Source organism: Hakea prostrata, chromosome 4 (assembly GCF_041222555.1).
Source record: "Hakea prostrata isolate BN-2017 chromosome 4, UWA_Hpros_2, whole genome shotgun sequence".
NCBI lineage: Eukaryota > Viridiplantae > Streptophyta > Magnoliopsida > Proteales > Proteaceae > Hakea > Hakea prostrata.
The window spans coordinates 19900756-19918823 of record NC_142603.1 but is presented as its reverse complement, the minus strand read 5'-3'; the positions used below and the strand labels follow the sequence as shown (position 1 = coordinate 19918823).

At 38.4% G+C, this 18068-nt stretch overlaps 1 protein-coding gene across 3 annotated transcripts in view; it reads right to left on the bottom strand.

Moving 5' to 3' along the window:
- LOC149018378 (actin-related protein 2/3 complex subunit 2A-like) overlaps nt 1-18068 on the bottom strand; it is a 44673-nt gene that overhangs the window by 10886 nt on the left and 15719 nt on the right. For all 3 annotated transcript variants that reach the window (XM_089152665.1, XM_089152664.1, XM_089152666.1), the window contains 4 exons: nt 17478-17647; nt 7809-7886; nt 7471-7603; nt 7299-7390 (listed from right to left, as the gene is read on the bottom strand). In XM_089152665.1, the coding sequence (XP_089008791.1) occupies nt 7299-7390; nt 7471-7603; nt 7809-7886; nt 17478-17647 (473 nt within the window). The remainder of the gene's footprint in view (nt 1-7298; nt 7391-7470; nt 7604-7808; nt 7887-17477; nt 17648-18068) is intronic.

Genomic DNA, 18068 nt, shown 5'->3' with positions numbered 1-18068 from the left:
GAATTGCATGCATGGTTAGAGATCTCGCTCGAGGTCTCTCTTTTTTGCTAGGTGAGACGAGATCCCAGGCAAGTCCCATAAAAGTTAAACAAATCAACAGAGATCTCGGGCCAACCAGGTTTGTTTTTACATAACTCGAGCAAGATAGGTCAAGATTTCGTCTCGTCTCGACCATGTCTCCCTCCTCTCACCTCCCATCTCGTAGTGAGGTTCGAAGTAGATTTTGACAAGATTTTTTGCCTGATTCTCGTCGGATCTTCACCTGCAACACTCCTAAGCAAGTTTTAGCACATCTACATCAAGAAAACTTGGGACTTTACATTTAAGCTAATTAGAGTATAAAGTATAAAGAACACATTGGCACATGCATTTTGCTAAAAAAGTCATTCAATATACATAACATCAATGCAAAGTTGTCCCAGAAGTACACTATAGACTTAACTACTTAAGTACAAAACATTCAATATATAACTTCTAACTTCAAAACATCAAATACAAAGTAATTGACAATTAAAGGGAAGTACAATTCAGTGCCAAGAGGAGTGCCTCGGTGGATCCATCCCGTGAGCCGAGTAGAATTGTGCCTATAACATCCTATCCTCTGACCAACAAATATAAACATCCTATGACATGTTATGCCTATGGTTGTCAACGTAATCGACAAATGCAACTTTATAAGTCTGGTCATCAACATGCCTAAGATTACCAGTCTGAGGGAATACACAATTAGGATAGGGAAGTCCTGATGGAGGGGGTATTGGTCGTGGGATTTGGGGAAACATGGATGGAAGAAAAAAATTGAAAATTTGGGGAAACCACGAAACTTGTAGGAAAAAGTTCCAGGTTTTCCACGAATTTTCCCAAGTTTCCTATGAATTTTTTCTCATGAACTGGTCCAGCCGGGTCACACAAAGTTTCAACCCACTTGGGGGAAATTTCCCAGTTTCGCATGATTTCATTGAAATTTCCCAGGTTTCTATTGAAACCTTGGGACTTTTGTTTTTGCTCCATCAATGTTTCATTTTGAGGTTCTCAAAATGCAAAATTTCGATCGAAAATTCAATGGTTTCAATCGAATTTTGTACCATAATTGTACTCTATGGATGGAATTTTAAACAATTTAAGTTATTTGATATATCTTATCACTTGATTTTCATGTATATATCCTAATGGTTCAATATTTCATATTTAATAACCATCGATGTTCATTCATGTAGCATTTCAGTTTTAAACTTCGGGTCGAGTTAGAACTCACACATAGGGCCGTTTTCTCACAAATATAAAGCCACCAATGTGTTTAGAAGGCCTAACATAGGCTAAAAACCAACTTTGAGCTCAACTTGACCCTTAAAACCCCTTGAGATGGGCACTCAAGTTCAATAGAGTTGGGCCCTAAAAAATTACCAAATCTTGGTTTTTCTCAAGGGTGAGGTTGCCCTCGAGAGCAAGATCTTGAACCATGATTGCATGTTTTACAACTCTGCATGTTCACTCCTTTAGTGTATCAACTTTAAAGTTAGGGTCGAGTTGGAACTCATATATACACTTGCTTCCTCACAAATATAGGGCCAACACTCCATCTAAAAGGCCTATAATAGGGTAAATACCAAATTCCAGCCCTAATACCCACCCAATGGACCCTCGAGTTGGGTTCCATTGACAAAGGATTTTTACCAAATCTCAAACGAGATCTCGATTTTTTGAGAGACTGAGATCCCTATCAAGATCGAGATCTCAAACCATGCTCCAGTGCAACCAATCACATAATTGGTTCTCAATCCTTTTTCTATTCCTAATCTTTTGTTTCTAATAATGAAAAGTCCATATTATTGATGGTTTTTCTCTCCAGAAAGGGATATGTTAATTGTTCTCCCTCTTTACAATTATCATTTGTGTTCAATTCCTAATTTTTCTTCTAGAATTTATCTGTTAGTAGCCTTACATGGGACTTGAACTGCAAAACAACCTACTTCCAATATATTGTGTGTTTTAGCCTTTTAGGACCTAGAAGTGAGGCATACAACTCACACCAGTAGACGAGATTGTGGGCTGCAGTTGCCTGGCTGTTCTCCTTTGCTGTTGATTGCACTCACCTCTTCCGGTTCTCCTACTCTTGCCTTATTTACTTTAGTGGCATCATTTGATCATCATCTCCGTCATGCTGCATTAGCTTCTTAATCTAGACTTTTTCTTGATTTGGTTAGCAAAAAAATTTGAAGGATTTCAATTCTGATGCCTGCATTTTAGAAACTCAAACTAGACATATTTATCCTATTTTTGATAACTAAAGTATTGTTTTCACTGTTATTCATTCTGATGTTTAGGACCCTTCTTGCTGTGTGTCTTCTTCCGGATTTCAATGGTTTGTTACTTTCATTGGTAGTTGTACACAGACCACTTCGATTTATTTACTACACCAAAAAAAAAAAAAAAAAAAAAAAAAAATTGATGTTTTCATTTGTTTTCAGATTTTTCACAAGCCGGTGACAACCCAATTTGATGCCTCCATTACAATACTTTCCACTGATGATGGAATCAAGTACACTGTTGGAGAACTCCAGTTTTAACTAACTAATCATGATCCATCAGAAGTTGGTGGATACACTGCCCAAAATGAGGTGGTTGAATGTGAAAGTCACCATCTCCTTTGTTGCTTGTTCTTTGATGTTCTCTATGAATGTCCCTCCTTGTTTTTGTGCAAGATGCAATTCTTCTGGGCTGCATTCCCCATCAATCAGATGCCATCCTGAATGCTGCAGCAGTGGCTCCCCCTCGACCTTCTTTTGGATTTTGCATCCTTCAATGTTCCACCGTTGGATTTCAGGTGTGTTGCCTTTGCACACAATGGTGTCCACGGTAAACTTAACCCTTGCAGGCTATGTTGTATTTTCTTGGATACTCTACCGCCCACAAAGGTATACGTGCTACCACCCACCTTCCCGTAAGTTGTTTGTTACTATGAAGATGATCTTCTAAGAAATTGTTCCCTATTTTACCCCTACACCTCTTCAGGGGGAGATCAGGTCTAGTGAAGAGGTTATGGTCATTGTTCCTCCTACAAAATTCCTATGGATAATCCTGCTGATGATGCCCCTCTTAAAGAGGAGTTGACTGGACAAGAACAGCAGCTATTGGTTCAAGGGCAGGAACTTGGTATGTAGGGGAAGCAACCTACTTAACAATCAGCTCTAAAGGCATCTATTTGCACTAGAAAGAAGGAAGCACAACAAGGAAAGCCCTCCCACAGTTCTACCGGGTCAACAAAAGCAGCAACTCCAGGTCCTATGGCTGTTCATCCTGGTGGGTCTACTAATGAGTCCATCCCTAATCCTATCTCTAACCCCTCGAATTACCAATTCTAGTATGTAAACAACGAAGAACATGTACTCAACATCCTATGGTATGATTCGCTGTCACCTGCTTTTACTCCTCTGTTTCTTCCTTGCCCTTTGCTTGTACTCCTATCCACTAGTAGGAAGCACTAGCTTAGTCCTACTAGAAAGAAGGAAAAAAAAAACAACGAATGAAGAAACAAAGGCTCAAGGAAAAAAAATGTGGGATCTGGTCGTCTTTCCAGCAGGAAAGAGGGTTGCTGGTTGCAAATGGGTATTCGTGATTAAGCATAAATCTAATGGTATTGAGAACAGATATAAGGTTAGTTAGTGGCTAAGGGATTTAGACAAACCTCTATTATTGACTACCTGGAGACTTTTGCACCTATAGCCAAGATGAATACAGTACGGGTCATTCTTTAATGTGTAGTAAATCAAGGTTGGGATCTTCAACAACTTGATGTCAAGAATTATTTTCTTCATGGAGAAATTTGAGAGGATGCATGCATGGACAACCCACCTAGGTTCACTACTGTAGAAACTCATGGAAAAGTGTGCAAACTAAAGAGTGTTCTATATGGATTAAAGCAGTCGTCAAAAGCATGGTCTAGAAGATGCCATATAACTATGGTTTCCATTAGCTACAATCAAATCAATGCAGATCACACTTTGTTCATTAAGAAGACCAATGCACACATCACAGTGTTGATAGTATATGTGGATTATGTTATCACTGGAAGTAGTGCAACTGAAATTTCTTCCCCAAAGACATTCTTGAGAATAGAGCTTGAAATCAAGGACATGGGGAAGTTGAGATATTTCCTACACATATAGTTGAACCAACTCACCTTGGAGAAAATATACTCTGGACTTAGGCTGTAAGCCAGCCGATACTCTAGTTGAACCCAACTCACCTCCTAAGAGTCAAGACAGTGAACCTATTGATGAAACCAGCTACCAACAGTTAGTAGGGAGACAAATTTACTTGTCTCACACACTAGACCAGATGTAGCTTTTGCAGTCAATTTGGTGAGCCAACACATGCATGATCCATTTTCTTCTCATCTAGATGTTGTTCATAGAATCTTAAGGTACTTAAAGCCAGCCTCTGGAAAGAGAATTCTAATTTATTCCCATGGACACCTCAATATTGAAGCTTATATGGATACAAATTGGACTGGATGTCCAGATCATTAAAAGTCTGCTTCAGGTTATTGTACTTATGCCGGTGGAAACTTGGTTACTTGGAGAAGTAAAAAGCAAGTTGATGTGACCAGATCTAGTGCTAAAACTGAATGTACAGCAATGACTCATGGAATATGTGAGCCATTGTGGATAAAGGAGTAAATTCAGGATCTATATGTAGATGCAAAGGTTCCCATGTAGCAATATTAAGATAGTAAGTCAGCTATCAGCATTGCTCACAAACCAGTTCATCAAGAGAAAATTAAGCATGTGGAGATTGACCAACATCATTTTTGGATGAATAATTGACCCAACACTTCATCAAAGAGAAGCTTGAGTCTGGTCTTATTAACATTTCTTCACGGAGTCAGCTGACTGATATATTTACCAAGTGTCTTAGCACTAATGTTTTTAGCCTTTTGATTCTAAAGTTGCTCTCATGATTCTAACTTGGTATTTATCCCAACCTGATGATATTGCATTGATAGTGAGATACATGTAGGGATTAATACCAACTTAGAAACATGGAGAGCAACTTTGGAATCAAAAGGCTTTAAACTTAGTAGAACAAAGAAAAAATATCTAATTTGTAACTACGGTCACGAGTGGGTGGACAATGAGGTGGTGAAACTTGATGATAAGAAGATTCCTCAAATTGATTGCATTAGGTACCATGTTCAATCACAAATAAAAAAAAAGAAAAAAGAAAAAAGATGATATAGATGATGATGTGTCCTAAAGAATTAAGATAGGGTGGATGAAGTGGGGAGGTGCGTCCGGGTTTTATGTGATCAACGTATTCTATTAAAGCTCAAAGGAAAATTTTATAGAACCGTCATTCGACCAACTTTGGTGCATGGTGCAGAGTTTTGGATTGTTAAAAAGCACCATATAGATAAACCCAATATAGCAAAAATGAAGATGCTAGGATGGAAGTGGCAAAATTAAGTTGGATAAGATAATAAACGATCATATTAGAGCTGGTCTAGGGTAGCTCCGATAAATGATAAACTACGAGAAAGTCGTTTGAGGTGGCACAACCATGTTCAGCAGAGGGCTATAATTGCCCCTGTAAGGAGAAGTGATACAATCTAAATTGAAGGAATTAGAAGAACTAAGGGCAGACCAAAGATAACCTTAGAATAATAAGAGCAAATTGCTCCAACACCCCAAAACAAAGGCCTTTAAACACTAACACCCCACTTTATCTTTGAAAGCAAAACGGCTCCTGTTCCGTTAGAATAATTAGTGACATAGCTGTAAAGACCATTATACCCTCATGTATAAAGGGGTGAAGAGAACTCATCTACCCTTCTTCGTTGGATTTTTGTAACTCACGTATTGACATGCTTATGTTTCATCAAAGTGCATCATTAGATGTTGGCAAATATCTTATTCTAATCCTAAGGTTCATATATCTCCAATCTTTAACCATGGTTTACTCTCTCTTCTCTTCAACCTTGCCGCTTCTTCATCATCAGCTCTAGCATTGGCACCACCACCATCACTTTCTCACTGAGGAGTATGATCTGAAGCAACAATCACTAGATCCGCCATTAATGACCCAAAAGTAAAACAGACAAATTCCTAAGGAGGTTGTTTCCAAAATGGTTCCAACACACTGGGCAAAGAACGCTGGGAGGAGATCTTCCACCAGTGCTTGCCACTACCCATCTCAAGAGCAATAACTAATCTCTTTAAATTCTTAGAATCGAAGAAGATATGGTACGGTATCATCTTGCTTACGGAATTTTCCATTTTCCCCTTCTCTTTGTTTCTTTAAAATTCTGTTGACTGGATGAAATTTGGATTATCACAACCCGGTAACTATCCCCTAATTGCAAAGGATATGCTTTTAGTTCCTTGCGATTGCGATTCCCCAATTTCTCCTTTTCCATTTCCCATATTCTTCTTCTCTTTCTCATTTCATTTTATTCATAGTGCCTTTTTTTTAAATTATGTAGTTGCTTGGATGTGGACGGAACTCTAGCAACTCCTTGATCATAATTATGCTGAGCTAGTGATTTTAGGATTCTGTTTGTTTCCTCCAAATTCTAGGCTGTAAACAATGACAATCCTAGATTCTAGCTCTTGACATCACTACTCTTCTGCTGTAGAAGGTCTGGAACTTGCTGATTCTGTTTATGGCCTTAGCCTTGGTTGTTGTTTAGACCTGATAATGAAGTAGACATCAGAAAATTCTTCTATGATTACTAAACCAAGAGCTTTCTTGCCAACTGAAGCCACACAAGTGATTGCAATCCAGATCAACTGGATTAAGAGAGGAGGGAAGGGGGACTAGGGTTATGAGGATGAGACAGATTAAACTACAGTTTAGTGTTGGGAGGCGGGTCACCGCAGGAGTAAAATAGACCAGACGTCCATCATCCTAAGGGAAACACAAAGTACTTGAGAGAAGAAAACCCCTCTTGAAGAAAATCTCTCTTTATTTTTCATAAGGGCATTCAGGTGATCTCATATGATTCAATGGGTAGTTTGGGTATTTTCAAAAAACTAACAAGTTACAGTGATTTAACAGCATTCAGTAATCGATTGGACTAATGTGTTCAATGAAAGTCTAACTTTGGGGTGTCTCTACTATCCAAAGATAAAATGGGGTGTCAATGTTTAAAGACCTCTATTTTGGGGTGTCAAAGCAATTTAGTCTATAAATAAAGGCTGGCTGTGTCTCTCCAACACAAGTCAGGTTCTCTAAATATTCATCCAAGATGACAGAGGTTTCATTTGTTAAGCTGTTTAGGGTTGAGAAGGAAAACTCACTTTTACATGGTAACTAACATAGGCATGAAATGTTGATAAACTCCATACAGTTCTGTCCAACTTTTTGCCTTCCACATGGCGAGGGAATATAACTGAAGAACAGGAAAACAGATAAGAGTCCAATGAGAAAGAAAATAGCAAAACATATTCTTGACTTTGTTTTGAACTTTACCGAATGTAACAAATCCTGCATTCACAGATAACGCTTGCTCTGGAGCTCCCTTCAGTTCTAGAGGAGGAGAAGGAGACCATAAACAAGGAGGGGCATTGTTGAGTCCAGCAGTGCGCCTTGCCTCCACAAATTCCTGTAGGATGTAATTGTCATACATTCAGCATTACTTAGATTGCCAAAATAAACTACCCAAGCACTAGCTGAATCTAACCTATTCATTTTGGACATGATCAGCAGTTTCATACCCAAAGGAGTTCTTCCAGCATCAGACTTTGGATGCATGATCTTTCTATTTAAGATTTTAATTAAAATTTTAACAAGTGAGGGACCAATTTTACCTGTAAAAAGGAAGTTGCAAGTACGGTATCTACAGAGTCCTTGAATCTCATAGGAAAAACTACAGTCACTTTTTCTGCCTGCAATAAAACAGTGCTATTTAACTTTCAAGAGCAACCCTTCTCTTAGAATGAAATATTAATTAATAAAAGAAAAAGAAAAAGAAAAAGAACCCCCTGAGGCATCAGACTAGAAATATCTGCAAGGAGGCACTAGCTCATTTTCACTTGTTTAGTGTATGCAAAATTTGACTATGTATTAAAAACTACTAAACGAGTAAAATAGGAGAAATATTCATGTTTAAGAGGACAGGTGCTTCATTGACTGGTTAAGATGTTACAGGATTATCAGGGTCCAACCCGGAGAAAGGGGGGGGGTCAAAGGTTGTAAATCTTTCCTCCACTTCTAGAAATGTTCAGTTAATAGACTAGTTGACCTTATCGCATACTGATGGCAACAAAAGAGTGATCATACAGAAATAAGAATTGCATACACCAGCTCTTATTCATTCTCTGAGAAAGGATTGTAGCTCTTTGTATTTTTTGAAAACAAGGCAAAAAGCAGGATGAGGTCGGATCAAGGTGATCTAATAAGGTAAAATGGAATGGTAAATCCATGGTTGATCTCCTTCCTTTTCCATCAACTGAAGAGACTTCATATTTAGTAAAGATTCATTACAAGGACAAACTACAAGGAACAGGAAGTGGAATAGGAATAGCATATCAGGAAGGAACTAAAAGGAAAACAAATAAGGAACTGATTTATTGTGTACGGTAAATTGGATGAAGGAAGGAGAAGAAAATAGTATAAGGGGGTAGGCCTTAAGCAAAAAATGTATGAAAGAGTGGCAACAAATAAGATTTTGCAGGTACTGTTTCCAGGTCAAACTCTCTTGAAATGCAAACAATCAGATTCTGATGGATGAATCACAACTCCTCATGCTTGATAGTGCCAAAATAACATTCAGCCAACAGTGTAAATTCTTCCATTAAATGTTGTCAAAGTCTCTGGATAAAGAAGTGAAGACAACAGCAGCAAGTTTCTTCATAACTGTAGCATATCAGAACTGGAAACAGTCCCTGCAAAGTAGAAGAGAACTGTTCTTGGAAACAATATACTCAAATGGTAGAGATTAAAAGAGAGAATAATGGAGGAATGAACTGTTCTACCATGCACTATGTATCTCTATTTACAATATAATTAGACTATGTATCTTTATTTATTCATCCTGAAGCAGATTATAAGCCTGAAGAAGGGTGGGAAACTTATTCCCACCAAGAATCTGAATGCAAAACTGGTCATGGATTCAGGCCAGCAAGGAATGCATACACCCATTCTATTTCACACATTCTGAAAGTTAGTGGCATCACTAGCACATGGCATGGTAATAAGGTGATAGAAATTCAACTGTTGCTAGACAGCATTCACAGCAGCCCAAAAGGATGTAAGAGAAAGCCAAGTGGCCTCAATAACCTGTTGACAGCTCATAGATTTGTGCATAGTTACTGGTCTAGGCATATGTTTCATGTTTGTTGCACTGCATCCCATAATTCCTTTTCAGAATTCATAAAAACAAAGCTAGCAATAATTGTTGGTCTCACTGGCAGAGAAAGACAAAAAAACCTGATGAGTGCATCATTGACCAACCAAGTATTTCATCCAGTTCCTTCAGTAGGCAGAGGGGTGTCACCAGTTATGTACAGTGAAAAATGATTCCCTCAAATAGTTAGAAAACATGCCTGGGACCAAGCAAGATAAAATAGACACTGGAAACAATTGACTCAAATAGAGTGAACATTTTTATTCCCCCCCCCCCCCCCCCCCCAAAAAAAAAAATAGATCAGAAGCATCAAGCAGCACCAAACAAAAGGAAGTTATGTTCCATTGTGAGTTGGTTCCCAACTTTCATTTTTAATAGAGACTTTTCAATCAAGCCTGTTGAGCCCCTACTTAATACCCCATGGTCCCCATCATGGAAGAATACAATTAGACTAGAATTAATGAAATTGCTTGAGCAAGCTGCTGTTGCTTCTCTCTCGAGTGAAACTTGTCTAAGCTTAAAATCTAGACTGAGATTATAGCCTGGTGCTAAATTCAGGTTGCATGCTTCTTGGTGCTTAAAGTCCAAGTTGCTGGATTGGAGTTTGTGTTCAAAGTCAAGCCCCTGAACTAACTTTGGAATAAGTCTTCTGTATGAAGCATGTTTCAAGTGGATGCGATTATCTCACAAGATATCTCGTTTTCTCCAAAAAGCCAACAAGACAAGATGGGAAGTGAAACCTGAAAATTTCAATATCTCAGCCGAGATCTTGAACTGAGATCTTAGTTCGACTGAAATCTCACTCCAACCACTATTTTTAAAACAGTAGACCTCAATCAAGTTGAAATATCTCAACTCGATCTAGGTGAGAACTCGGTGCGTTCGCTCTCCTCCCCCTTTTCTTACCTTGCTGGAAGTTTTGCCTGGGTTTTTGGCCGGAACACCTCCTAGCCTTCATCAACAACCTTCCAACAACATGTACAGCAAAGAGTGAAGAGGTTTTCAACCAAATCCTAAGGAAAGATAAAATTTCATCCCAAATTTGATTTCCCCCCCCCCCCCCCAAAAAAAAATTCCATGATCTAAACTTGTTCCATCGATGGGATTAAATATATGTCGAAGAGTTTGGTTTAATCTACACTTTCATTGTAACAATTTTTTTTTTCTTATAACTATGCTGATCTTGTGATGTGAACATGTTTGATGTAAAATGCATGGTGGGAGGTCTCGCGAGATCTCGCTGAGATTTGGCGAGATATCTCGTTTTTTCAGCTTGGCGAGGCGAGATGGAGGGCGAGAGCAGCGAGTTGGGATATCTCGCTCGAGATCTCGCCATATCTCGCTATATCTCGCTATATCTCGCCATATTTTGCCTTGGATCTCGCTGGAACTCTCAATTTTCTCCTTTTTTTTTGTGGATTTTGGCTGAATTTTCACTTGCAACTACTCTTTGCACATCTCGCGGAAGTCATCTTCTTTCTTGTCTTATGATTTTGATTTGTGACTTATATAGCTTCTATGGTTGTATAATTATTTTTTCTTGAAATTGAGATTTTGATACTCTTGGATGGAATTTTTAACATTTAGTTGTTGAAGCTTTGATTCTTGTTTTCTTTTATGCCTTAAAGGTTCTATATTCATGTTGTATAACATTGCATTCCCTAATCCTACTACATTTTGGTTTCACACTATGGATAGACTTAGAAATCATACATAGGGTTGTTTCTAACAAATCCAAGGCCACCAACATGTTCAAAAGGCCTTAAATAAGCTAAATACCAAGTTTCAACCCATTGGGCCCTAAACCCCCGTGGTCCACCGGTTGCCGAGGAAGTTGCATATCTCGTCCGAGATCTCACCGAGATGGTCGAGATCTCTCTTTTTCAAGGTGGCGAGATCTCTCTTGAGAGCGAGATCTTCTACCATGGTACAATGTATCATAGTTGTTTAAGCTCAGACCTTAATGTATTCATATATATTAAATCTGGTTGTGTATTTTATGTTTTATAAATATGCATCTTCACCTCTTCAGCACAGCAGTTTCAAAATTAGGGTTATCTTGAAACAAACATTTTCAGTTTTCTCATAAATCCAAGGCCACCAGTGTATTTGGAAGGCACAAAATAGGCTGGATACCAATTTCCAGACTTTTGAGCCCTAAAACCTATGGAGATGGATCACCAAGTTGGGTCAACATAGGAGGAATTTTTTCCTCAATCTTGATGAGATCTTAGTTGTTTGGCCAATCGAGATCAAGATCTCAAACTTTGGTATGAAGATTGCATACAAGCTGCTGCCAGTACAGAACTGTAACAAAAAATAAGATCTATCCAACCATAGCCCCCCTCCTTCCCCCTTTTTGAGTTTTTCTATATCCCCCCCCCTAAATCCTAATCAATCACCACAGGCCCCAGCCCATTCCCTTTATCCCTCCATTTAAAGACAACAAACTTCCATTGAAGCACCCCCAACCCCACTGACAATCTGAAACAGAAAACACTCCCCCCTCCCCCCCCCCCTGCCTCTATCAAACCCTAGAAATTTCCCCTTCACTGAAATTTGAATTTCCCAAATTTGGGGATTTGAAACTCAAATTCCAGATTTATTACCCCTCAATTAGCCTCGTAAAATTCAACCATATAAGCCCCTTCAGTGAGCTACACTCAATCCCCTTTATCACCTCTTCTAAACATTGGGACCTGTTAGAATATCACTTTCTATCTTTCTTATTGCTTGGTTGACAAGTAATCTACCTAGGATAGTGTCCTTTTTAGTAGAATTGGGAGATTATATGCAATATATAGTTTTCCTTTTTCCCGTAACTCAATTTAGGAAACTTTCCTAAACTAAGACTTGATTTTACATTATAAATAAAGTACCAGGGGAGAGTGAAAACATACATGCACAAGCTTTCTCCCTCTTCTCTTCTTCTCCTTCTTCTTCTTCAGTCTTCTTCCATTCTTCTTTTCTTTTTGGATTTCCTTTCAGTCCATAGGCTGATTACAAGTGCTGAAATTCTAACATGTTACAGAGCGGGTATAACCAACCCAGGGTTCCTTCTTCTCTCAATTTTGATCAGCTTTCTCTGTTTTTCCTTTGTACCTGCTACGCATCCACCCCTTGCTGCATTAATGATACATTAGATCTTTCTTCACAATTTATAAAGTGATCTATGTACCTGCAATTACCAATACTGCAGAATCCAGAGATCAGTGAAGAATTTTATATGTAGGAGGGCCAATCGAACTTGCTACAGCCCTGCACCAGCCTAAACAACATTTATTCTGCTATTGATTGACTCTAATTTGGTTCTCTGGACTGCATCAATTTCCTGGACAATTTTTTTTCTTCCAACTGCTACTGCTCTTCAATTAGAAACCTCAATCCCATATTCTGGTTGGTGTTATTGCTGCCTCTACCCTGTTTTTTTGGTACAAATCTGAAGTTAGATCTGCACCATACTCATATCCTGGGATTCCTCTTGATTTTTTGCAATGATAGGACCACTATTTGGATTGAAAGACCTAAAGACCTAAGTAGCATCATCCATTGTTTGTGCTATAAGTTCTGCTGCAAGTTGTATACGGCTGCCCCAGTTTCATTGAATTTTCTGCTCTACAAAATTCTCCTGTTAATCGTATTGCGTTACTACTATTTCCATTGTTTATTTCAGAATCAAGCTCAGCCTCCCCTTTATCTAATACTTCTACAATGACCTGAACGACTACTTTTCTTTCATATTGAGATTTGTTAAGAGTTTCAAATCTAGTGAAAGTTTGCTGCTATGGTCCCAAGTACAGCGCAAAATGTCTCTTTTCTTCTGAAGATCAAACTGCACTAGCAAGAAACCTCTGGGATTTTATTTATTTATTATGAATGATGAATTTAATCCAATCTGCACTACATTGGCTTTTTTTTTTTTTTTTTTTTTGGGGGGGGGGGGGGGGGGGAGTAAATAGATCTGTTATTATCTGCTACTGCGGGAACTATTAGTGCAATTCTGCTGAGCTACTATTGTCTGAGAGTCAAAGTTGGTTTAGTAATTTCTTCTGATTTAATTTACTTCTGCCCGGTTGAGTGTTATCGGTGGTTCAGAATTTCTTTTTCTGGTAAACAAGATTTGTCCTGTGAGACAATTTACTGCTGCTTGGTCAGCTTTATTGGTGAATAATATACTGCTCGGTGGCTGCTACTTTTCCCTCTTGGATTTCTTTTGTGCTCATACTTTGAGATGCTGATAATTGGTCATCATTATTTGTCCACATGTAATGCTACACGTGAGGAGTAAATTGGAGATTCTTTCTATATCTACTTAGGATTTATTGAAGACTATTATTGGTGAAGATCTTTATCCTCCTAAGATGATATTCTACAACAATGTCTAACTACTTGGTTACCTTTATCTGCCTACTTGGCTTGTAGTAATCTATATTACCTTTATCTACTTACTTGATTCGTTGTTAACATATACTACCTTTTGTCTACATACTTGGTCTCTAGTAACCCATACTATCTTTTGTCTATGTATGTGGTTCGCAATAACCCATACTGCCTTTTACCTACCCATATGTTTACCTATTACTTCCCTTTTATGATATGCGACTTTTGGCTCAAATTTTATCTTCTTGTGTGAAGATTCCTCCTCACTACTTGCATTATTTGGATAGTGCCCCAGATGTAATTGTTGGTGCTATACTTATGGATAGGGTTCATCTCACCACCACTTATTATTCTTGTTGTTGGATGGTTTGTTCGAAATGAAGATTGTTACTTAAGTTGCCATTGATATCTCCTAAGCGAAGCACTATCAGCATCTATTATTGCCACATATGCTCGAGTGTAATGAAGTTCCATGATATGTTCTTGTATTTTCAAGCTGGAGCCTTTGATATGTATACTCCAGTTTTAGGGGGAATGTTAGAATATCACTTTCTATCTTACCTTAGGATTCTATTTTGGTTACTTTTATTTTTTTTGTTGCTTGGCTGACAAGTGATCTCCCAAGGATAGTGTTCTTTTTAGCAGATTTGGAAGATTCGATGTAATATGTAATTTTCCTTTTTGTTGTAACTCAGTTTAGGAAATTTTCCTAAACTAAGACTTGATTCTACATTATAATAGATAAAGTACCAGGGGAGAGCCAAAACATTCATGCGCAAGCTCTCTGCCTCTTCTCTTATCCTTTTTTTAGTCTTCATCTATTCTTCTGGAATTTCCTTTCAGTCCCTAAGTTGATTACACGTGCTGAAATTCTAACAAAACCCTTAATTCTATTAAATCCTCACTTCCTACAAAACCTAAAACCTAAAACCTACAACTCTTGTTTCCTCTCATTCTACCCATTTGAATTCATTAAATTATGGAGGACAGCAGTGCCATCATAGCCCCTAGACTCCATCAAAATCCCAGCACTAACACCCATCAAAACCCCCATTAACCAACAAGTCCTAGGTCTTCTCAATTGCCCTAGATTTTAGGAAAATTGAAGTTCACTCACCAAAAGAGTATACACAACTTAGGCCTTGTATCTAGTATGGCCTCAAATAGAGCTGATTGGAAGGCAAGGACCCATGTAGCTGACCCAATTTAGTTGGGAAACAACTTCTTCTTCTTCTTCTTCTTCTTCTTCTTCTTGTTGAAGTTCATCCATCACAGTTATCCCAATTCTGGTCAACCCCCAACCTCCAGCCAACACTACAGTCAAATCAAGCCCAACCTGATACCTATAAACCTTATTTCCCCAATTCCTCTTCTTGAAACCCTAAGGAGTCCAAATTTGAGCTAGTTTTGGTTCAAGATCTGGTACCTCGCCCTCTATCCTACTGAGACCACATCATCGAGCCTGGTGGTAGAGCACAAAGTGACAGTGGTGGTGTGACCTGCACCAATCAGCAAAGTTAGCAGTCATGCCAGTTGGTCGAGGCATTGTCTCATGTTCAATCTTTCATGGTTGATCAAAGAGACTGAAGCCAGCCCACATTATTTGTAGATGAGAACGGAAAACAAATAAAGTTAGGCTGAGATGATTCATCATTATCCTGACACAGAAGATACAATGGACCAAGACACTTGGCGCAAATTAACACTTGCATCTGGGAATATGGTCTTAGCTCTCCTGATCAAATTCTCGGTCACAAGATCTTTGTCCTGTTAGAAAGGTAATCCAATAACTTTCGAATAAGACTTGTAAAAGAGGAAGCAAAAATAGAACAAGAAGAGAATATACCGTTCCAATGAAGGTCTCAGTCACTTCTGAAACCCTTCTCAGACATTCATATATGCAACCAACAGATCTGAGGAGGCAGCAACTACAGAACAAAAAGCCCAAAAAAGGAAGAAAGAAAAATAATAAAAGGGTCTAGAAGAAATAGAAAAAGGACTCAAACATAGCTCAAATGCAAGATAAAAGGGTATCATTTCAGACGGAATGGTAATGTCCAGCTAAAATACAACAAAAAATGAGTTATATGACTCAGATCACAGGAGCAAAGGGTAGGTGTGAATCGACAATGAGAGAAGTAGAGAAAGACATAAAAAGACTAGGTCTGATACCAGATATGGCTTTGAACAAAGTTGAACAGCACACTAATTCTGCCATGGCCCTCCCAAGAAGACCACGACATGGATTTCCTCCAAACTCAAATTTGTATTCAATTCAACTCAAAAATTACATAGCTGGAGGTCTTTATTTTTAACCTCAAATAAGAAATAGAAAAGGACTCTAAGTTGGAAACCAACTAGGAACTCTAATTGGCTTATCCAACAAACTAAACTACTTTGACATCAAAAAACTTTATGACTAACTTTAGAGGACTCCAATCCAAATTCTAAAAGTAGATATAGAGTCCTAAAAATAAGGAGATTAAAGTGGACTCAAATTGTGGGACCAACCTAACCAAGGACTCTCAAATATCTAGCAAAATAATAATTAGAAAAATATAATAAGAATAGATCTAGGGTCCAGACAAGACACTGTACTCAATGGGACCCACACCTAAGACACCCAAAATTTGTCAAAATGACCAAAATACCCTTGAGAAGGTTCAGCTAGTTCCTTGATGTGCCAATTGGGGTTGGTTCCTGGGCCAACCTGTTCTGGTTCTTGGAGGGGGCTGGGCCTAGTAACATCAAAGGTGCTTTACAAGACACTTCTAACGACTAGTCAATCATGCCAAAAGTCCAGTTTCTGTGCCTGTTAACTCCCACCATCCCCAGCCAACACCATTTGACTATTTAAACACGTGCTAGGAGAAGGGTCTATATAGATTTGAGTGCCCCTGGAATAGAGAATTTTTCAAATTAAAGTTGGTACAAGTACATGTCTCACCAGAGCTGTTTTTAGTCAATGACAGCTTAGGCAGTTAGGCTATATGATCATAGATGTTACAAACAATACTTGAGTACCAAAGAAGCTCAGTCTATTCTGCTCAATTGGGATGTGAAAGCCCCAAAAAAATTCCAATGTCGTCAACTAGGTAGAGGTGTGACATACGATCGAATCTAGAGGACTTGAATCAAAATTTCTAACAAGGAAGCTTCCTAAACAGTCGAATTGGGAAAGGCCAAACCAAACCTGTAACAATAGGTTTAATTATAAAAAAGTGTTCTTCCATTTGGATAAAGAACTACGTTGAATCCCTACCCCACTAGTCCCTTTCCAACTTCCTTAGGTTCAGGTTGTTGACACAAAAATAAGTACAAAATGCTGCTGTGGATGCTAATCAGTTGGTAAGGCCTGTGATTTAGTGATTATTGTTCAAAGGTGGAGATTTGGAGAGGACTCAAAAATAAAGTAACCAGTCCAAGCAAATATTTCTATATGAAGAAAGAAAAGAACCATCATTATTCAGAGCTTATATGTACAGACTTTCAAAATTACATGGATCCAAATAAAACAATTCTGATGCAGAATTTTGAGCATGCCAAATACAGACATGACTATGTAGCACATCAAAGGAGAGAACCTCGGAGACCAAGAACCTATTTCTTTTCATTTGTTAAACAGAAAAAACACAATTGGTCAATTCAATATGCATGATGAAACAGAAAGATATTGACAAGCATAAAATACTTCACAAAAATGTAAGCGGGAAATTGATTAAGAATAGAATAATAAAAAAAAAGAAGGTACCTGGGGGACAAGGAAGAATGACTCCATTGGCCTATGAACAATAGCAACAAGTCGATCTACATTTGGAGCAACTGTCTTTGAAGCAAGATGCTTTAGGATGAATTTTAAAGGGGCCCCGAGTACCACTTCTCTCACAGATGCAATCTTCACCAGAATAGCCTGGTGTTGCTCTACATGGAAATAATTTCAACATTATTCAAATGAAGCTCAACCTTATTATCTGATCATAATATAAGGAGGTTCAAGCAACCAAAATATTGACCGAAACTGATGCATATACTTGCACCTAATTTCGTTCCACTCTGGCTTAATTCTTCTCAATTATTAATGTTCTCAATTCGGTTATAGGTTCTTTAAGGAAAAGTATTGCATCCCCAGAAGGTGACTCACCTGATGATACTTAAGAGGAAGAAAACTGTCTAATGGTGTTTCCGTCCTACTTTGATCCACCATCTGTTTTGGCATACAAACCCCGAGATACATTTTTCCTTCACTTGGTGGCTGCTACTCACCTGCCCCTCCTGTCCTTCCTTATCTTGGAAGAATAAAAGACAAGCAAGTGTAAGCAGGTGCAAGAGAGAGTGAATCCCC